The following is a 6,740-nucleotide window of genomic DNA, read 5'->3' as shown; positions in this document are numbered from 1 at the left end:
TTTTTTCACGTATCGTCATTGACTCCCTTGAGTGTATTCTGGCACATCCAGCCTCATAGCATGCACCAGCTGCCAGTCCTCCCATGCTCTGCCCTGGAGCAGGCAGACCCATGCTCTGGTCCACTGCTTCTATAGACACATCCACACTGACACTGGACCAGTCTGCTTGAGTATGGAGCATCCCTACCTGACTCCGGCATGTCGGAGAAAGCTGGGCACCTCGCTGCCCACAATTCTGCTCTACGTGGTGACTACAAAGAAGTGCCATGGGGACCGTGGGTGACAGACGAGACCAAAAGCTTACCTGTGGCCGCGGGTGTCCTGTGACCAGACACTGCAGGACCAGTGTGTCTCCTTCCCGAATCGTGTAAACGCGTTCACTGATATTGTCTTCCTTCACCACGCACGCCTGCCCAGCATGGATGATTTGGGCTTGAGCAGGAGCTGCGGGGAGGAAAAAAGAGGTAAAGAGGGAAATAAGCAGCGCCCCAGCCCCTCACACCCACAGCCCAGGGTGGCTGCTCCCATGGCAGGGTGGGAGAGCCACCTCTTGAGCCACAGAGAGGAAGAGCTGAACACAGAGATCTCAGGAGACAGACAATTGAGGGATTTTCCCAATCTCCTGCGCAGCTAGTATCAACTGCTATTTTAAAACCTTTGGTCCTGGCGGGATGAGCAGCTCCAGGCACTGAAAAGCAGAATACGGAGCTTTTTGGGGGGACAAACCTGCATGGGCTGAGGACCAAGATTTCTCTGCTCTCACCTCTTCCCAGAGAGGAGTACATGCAAGCAGTTCAAGCAGGGACCTGGTCAAATCACAACTGCTCCATGCCTGTCTAAAACAGGACTGATTACTATAATTTACCTTGCAGGGGGCTGGGATAAATACCGAGCAGAGTCAGAAAGGGCCTTGAAGCTCTGTGCAGCTTTTAGCACACATCCCTAGAACAGGCATAGTGCATGCTGCAGGAAAAAACAAGTCTTTCCCAAATTAGACTGCAACCTATGTCATCCCTGAGACCACGGGAACAGCCTCTATGGGATCAGGGGACCCGTTATCTCTAGGGATCTCTCCAGCTATTGCTGCAAGAAGAGCCCAGTTACTGCCAGTCCCGACAGGAAAACAACTCAAGACCAGTGCAGTGGAAAAATTCGTGGAAAGAAAGTTCCCAGAACAAAGATTCAAAACTTCATGCCCCCCAAGAGCAACTATGTCCCACTGTAGCCCTGACCTGCCGCAGGGAGAGATAAGCTCTAGGAGAACAGGATTTTATAAAGAAAAAAGCCCCAGATCTGGAGTCCCGTGCAAACAGCCCTCAGCTCCCTACTCAAGAAGTGTTTGTGTGGTCACCGAAGCTGCTGAGATGTATTGAAGGTGATGAGCAGACCAACAGGACACCTGTGCTCATTGGAGGGGAAGACTCCAGTCTCACTTCAAAGAACAGAGAAGCCCACCCATGTGTGCAAGAATTGGTGCCTCGGTGAGAGTCCCCCCGGGACACCTCCCTGTCTTGTACAATGCTTCTGGATGACTCTCGAGTCACAGCTCTAGCTCCTGTTGGTGAAATACAACACAAATGAACAAACCACTGAAGAGACAACCAAAGGGTTAAAAGCCATGAGCCTTAGCGAACCTTCTGAAACAAGCACAGACTTTGCACAACCTCTTAAAGCTGAACTGAGCCCCCATTTTCTCCTCAAGGTTAGTTGAGCTTCAAAGACTACTTTTCTTTTTTCCCCCCTTCATTCTTTTGGCATGCTCTAAACCCAGTCGCCTGTGCGAGGGAAGTGCTCAGATTTACGCTGGTTTAATCCACCAGCAGCACAGACCTGGGACAGGCTGGGCTCAGGCAATAGAGAAGATCTGCCACTGAGGTCAGCCTGGACAAACTGGTGTCACCATGATGCACTGAACAAGCCACAGGGTCACGGCCACCCAGCAGCACCGCACATGCAGCAAGCTACTCCCTCTTTTTGCACCTCCTCTGTCTTTCCCAGCATAGCAGCACTTTGTTAAAATCATTATTACTGTCCAAACTGTTGACTACCAGAAGCAACATGTGTATTTGAATAATACACCAGCACAAACATGGATGAATGCCTTGGCTTCTCCTGTCTTCCCCCTCTGCAGAGCTCCCAGGAACCGAACCAGAGAAGACATCATGAATATTTGTCAAGTGAACACTGGCAGGGGAGTAATTCAGAAGCCTATATAACCTTTGCCGATACACCTTAATCCAAACAACGGTCTCTTGTGCTGTTTCAGCCCTGGGATCAGTCCTCTGCAGACCTGCCATCACACCTTTAACCCCACGTGCACCGCAGAGCATCGCTTACACCGGCGAGACCCAGGCTGTGATGCTGAAAAACCTCTGCTCTGTGATTAAAAGAGAGACCCTGTCCCTTCCCATCCTGTACCATATTCTTCCCCACCCCTGACCTGTGCTGCCTGCATTTCGGTGGGGTCCTGGCTCCTGCAGCAGCAACGCTCTCCTTACCTCTCTTCACAGTCCCTGGGCTGCATTTGCCAGCTGGTGGCTCTATTCTCCCTTTGCAAACATGACCTTGCTGCAAAAACTAATTTCCAGACACCCCATGGAGAGTCAGAATACTTATCTGCAGCTCTAGCTCCCAGTTAAATGTTTCCTTAAGTTGCTCCGCTGAACCCCACATGGTATACAATGCAAGCCTTTCAGCTTACACTCTTTTTCCTTTGCTCATCCCACTTCCATCATTTCACCCATCTTCTGCAACCCTTTCCTGCCACCTGCCTAAAGGCATTTCCCACATGGGGAATTTCCACCTCAAAATCATTAGGTACAGTGGTACGGGAAGAGAGGATTTTTGTGCAACTATTTTGGTGCCAAAACTACCTTGTGGTAATTTGCTGGTGTCTCTCTGAGTTTGACAGAAATATTATTTAAACTAAACCTTATTTGGCACTACAAAGCATTACATGGCACTAGTCTACAGACAAATGACAGCCCTAGGGATAAGCCCTGTGCCATAATTTTGTCATCTTCTCCTAAATTCTCCCTGAGTCCACTGGACTGTAAGGAAGCCCACGAGCAAGGGTGTGCACATCCAGATTTGTTCTTGACTTGCTTGTGTCACCATCACTAATACCTTTCAGCCACATTCATGGGAGAGGGACACCCCTTTAAGTGAATCCCCACTGCTGAAGCTGTAAAATCTCTCTTGGAATCCCAGCACCAGGTCCCCAGCAGAACCATCACCATTTTTCCACTTCTTAAACCCCATACGAACCCAGATCTCTCAAAAGGGAGCTCAGAAAGCCTGGGCTTGTCTTGGAGAGAAAAGCACCAAGGTAGATGGAATGGGAGCCTGAGAAACTCTGCCTTGGATTACAACTGGACCTTAGTGAAGTGGTGGGGGCTGAGCAACGAACCAGCCCAGCTCTTAGGGGATTGCATTCAATCACAAGATGAGACTCGGGAAGGTCTCTGTTCCAGGCTCAGCCTGCCACAGCACACAAAGGCTGGGAAAATCACCTCGTGCTCTATTATGGATGGGCAGAGAGATGCTGAGGATTAATTGCACTTCTAATGTGCTTGAACAGAAAGAATACATGATTGTTTGCCATCATCCTCCTGGAGGATTTCAGCGTGGAGACAGTCTGTGCATTGCCAGCACAACAGGATGGCAGGACCATGCCTGTCAAACAGCTCCACAGAAGGTCCTCAGGAGGGAAAAGAGAGGCTGGAGCACGAGGCCAGGTGGGGCAGAAGCAGCAGTCATCCCAGCCACTCTCAGCAGTCCTCCACGAAGAACAACCCTTGCACAGACACAACCTGCCCTGCTAAACCCTGCTGGAGCACAGCCCCTCTCCCCAGGCCAGCAAACCCCAAAACAGAGGTCCAAGGAAGACCCCTGATGACTCCTGCAGGGATCGAGGGGACAGGGTGTTCCCTACCCCTTTTCCCAACATTTTGAGGGACAGATGCATCGTCACTTCCCTTCCACTTCCAGGGAGGAGATCAACTAAGGGAAGGCTCCCAACACAGAGTCCTCCAGAGCAACCGGGTCTGCCAAATCCTGAGTGCCAGATGCTTTACAAAGGGAAAAGTCAGGCTCTGAATTTTCTCCGAATTCTGCCCTGAGCCTGCAGCATTCGGCCCTTCCTTGGGAAAGGGCTGGTTTGCAACGCATTTGGCCTCTGCACTGAGATTTCCTACTAAGCTTTCACTTGATATATTTACACATTAAAACAAAAGGAAATTGGAGTGGATAAAATAACTTTATTCCCAGTGCAGTGTACTGTACAATGTTATTATTACCATAATCTGGAAAGTTTATGAGACTCTTGGTGCTCAGAGGTTGCTAATATCATCAAAATGCAGAAAAGAAGAGAGAAATGGTCTTTTGGAGAGGACTGAGCAATCTGTATTTGGTTCACAGGTCTAGCCATTCATCTTCCTGAGCCTGAGATCCCATCGCTTCAATGGCAATGAGGAGAGCTCCTTCCCAGAGAGGGTGGTAAGAGGCAGATACTGCACTGACACTCCCTCCGCCACAGTCAGCAGCCCCAAGGGTGGTCTGCTCACCCCTTCTGCAGCACAGCACCAGCTGCACCTTACTGCTGCCTTCTCAGCAGGCTAACACTGTCACTCTTAGGCTCTGCCCCATCACCACTTTTGCCACCTGCACATGTCCCACAGACGGCCTTGAGGATGCAGAATGTGCATCTCCAAAGGTCCTGGACCAGCACCCTGCATCCTGCATCCACCCACCTCAGACTTAACCACTCTGCTTTGCAAGGCAAGCGATGCCTTCCCCATACCTCTGATGTAATTAGAGTTCAGCCTCTTCTGCACATAAGCTGGGCAAAGAAGAACGCTCCTAGCCCACTCCTGTTCACAAGCTCCCTGGATTTACATTGCTCGGTTACATGGGAGCAGAGGCCATTGACTGCTAATCTGCTGCTTAAACCCCTCAAGAACCAGCCTGTCTCCTTCCCTCACCCTTCCCATCCTCAGCAAGTGGCACAGAAGGGATGCATCTTGAAGGGAATTCCCAGAAAGGAGAAAAATACACGGTGTTTGTGAAGCGTGTGGGGTTGAATCAGCATTTCATTAAGGAAACCCACATGTGGTGTTTTTGCTGAACAGCCACCCCCAGTAACAGCCTGTCCACGGGTGGAATTGCCCTGCAGCACCATTAGTTACAGACCCTGCATAGCAAAGCATCCCCGGCCTTGAAGTCCCTGCTTTTGTTAACATTTTGTCTCATCTGTTCATGCAATGCACAGCTCTCTGCTTGAAGAGCCAGAGCACCCAAACATGAAGATCTTTAAAGAAGGGGTCACGTCCCTTTAGCAGAGCACAAAGAGAAGCCAGCACACAACTAAAGGGATGAGAGACATGCTAGAAACACTCAGCAGGACCAAGGAAGGTCTGGTAGGATGGGAAGGGTCTGCAGGGGCAGCGCGTCAGCCAAAACCCCCTGCTGATGCCTGCTCCGGGAAGGGATGGCAGCCGCCCCGTTGTGCGCTCCATCGTTATCCCGCTGGTCTCATCGATTGCTCCACTGTGGATGAAGACCACAGGCTTTGCTGAAATTTTCGACAAAACAAATTAACCAGGCCAGCTCCAGCCCACAATGCTGGGCATGATATCGATGGGCCATTTGAAAAGGAAAATTCACTCCAGCTTGAGGATGATTATGGAAATAATAATACACAATCAGTGCCCATTAACACTGCCAGCAGGGCTGGGGATCAATAGTGTATAATGGCTGAAGAAAGACCGCCCGTACCTATCAGCAGCTCAGACCAAGAGGAGACGGCAGCGGGTGGGTGTAATCGAGCCCAGGCACTGGATGGCTTCTCGCAGCCTGCCCCAGGGAACGAACCCCTGTCACCACCACTTTCTGAACACCTTCCCTGGCTGCTCGCTTGGGAGCCGCCTCCTCCGCACCCCAGCCCAACGGCAAAGGGTGCACAGAACCCCCCCAGCTGAAGCTGCCCAATACAGCTTGACCTGGTGAAGCTCCAACTCTTAACACAGGGCCAGGCTAGTCCCGCAGCAGAGAGGGAGGCGGTGCACAAGTCCCCAGGGACAGCTGAGGAGCAAAGCGCATCCGTCCTCCTGGGTCTCCTTCCACTCTTGTCTTGCCCAAGCTCCTCCTGTTGACTTTTCCACACGGTATGCTGCCTGGGCAGCTCTGCACTAGCACAAGGCTGCCCTAAAGCAAAAGCCACCAGGAAGCCCTCCCTGCATGCTGGTGCTAAGGATTGCAACCCCAAGCAAGACAGATCTCCACTGAAGCTCTTCTGCTCCCGTGCATCAGCGTTCTTGCTGCAGTCCAAACCACGGATGCTTAAGACTAGATAAATTCTGCTTACTGTAATCTTGGCCTAAATTTGCAGCAGGGAACATGTCCTATTTCAGCAGCAAAATGTCTCTACTCCTTTGGTATGTGTACACTGATCATGATTAAAACACAAACATCAACCCACCCACTGAAGAAACCAAACCACTTCTGAGATACACAAAGCAACTGTGTCTAACTCCACACAACCCTCCACAGTGCTCTTGAGCAAGAAGAGGAGAATATAATTTTCAACAGGAAGTGCACAGAGAAAAAACAATGAGCTGTGGAAAGTAATCACAGAGCATGAAACTTGGGTACTTAAAATAGCACGGGATTTTTTTTTTTTTTTTTTACGTGGAAGAGACCAAGTCAAGAAAAATATATCTTTAAATATGTCTTTACATCTC

At 50.4% G+C, this 6,740-nt stretch overlaps 1 protein-coding gene across 1 annotated transcript in view; it reads right to left on the bottom strand.

Moving 5' to 3' along the window:
- The window catches only part of MDGA1 (MAM domain containing glycosylphosphatidylinositol anchor 1), a gene marked incomplete at both ends in the record, with an annotated part of 19,761 nt that extends 19,317 nt beyond the window's left edge, over window positions 1-444 (bottom strand). Inside the window, one exon of the mRNA XM_010072619.1 lies at window positions 305-444. Within this exon, the coding sequence (XP_010070921.1) occupies window positions 305-444 (140 nt within the window). The remainder of the gene's footprint in view (window positions 1-304) is intronic.
- Window positions 445-6,740: the final 6,296 nt, after the last annotated feature.

This window comes from Pterocles gutturalis, unplaced genomic scaffold (assembly GCF_000699245.1).
Source record: "Pterocles gutturalis isolate BGI_N339 unplaced genomic scaffold, ASM69924v1 scaffold19407, whole genome shotgun sequence".
NCBI lineage: Eukaryota > Metazoa > Chordata > Aves > Pterocliformes > Pteroclidae > Pterocles > Pterocles gutturalis.
This window is presented reverse-complemented; position numbering and strand designations above follow the sequence as displayed.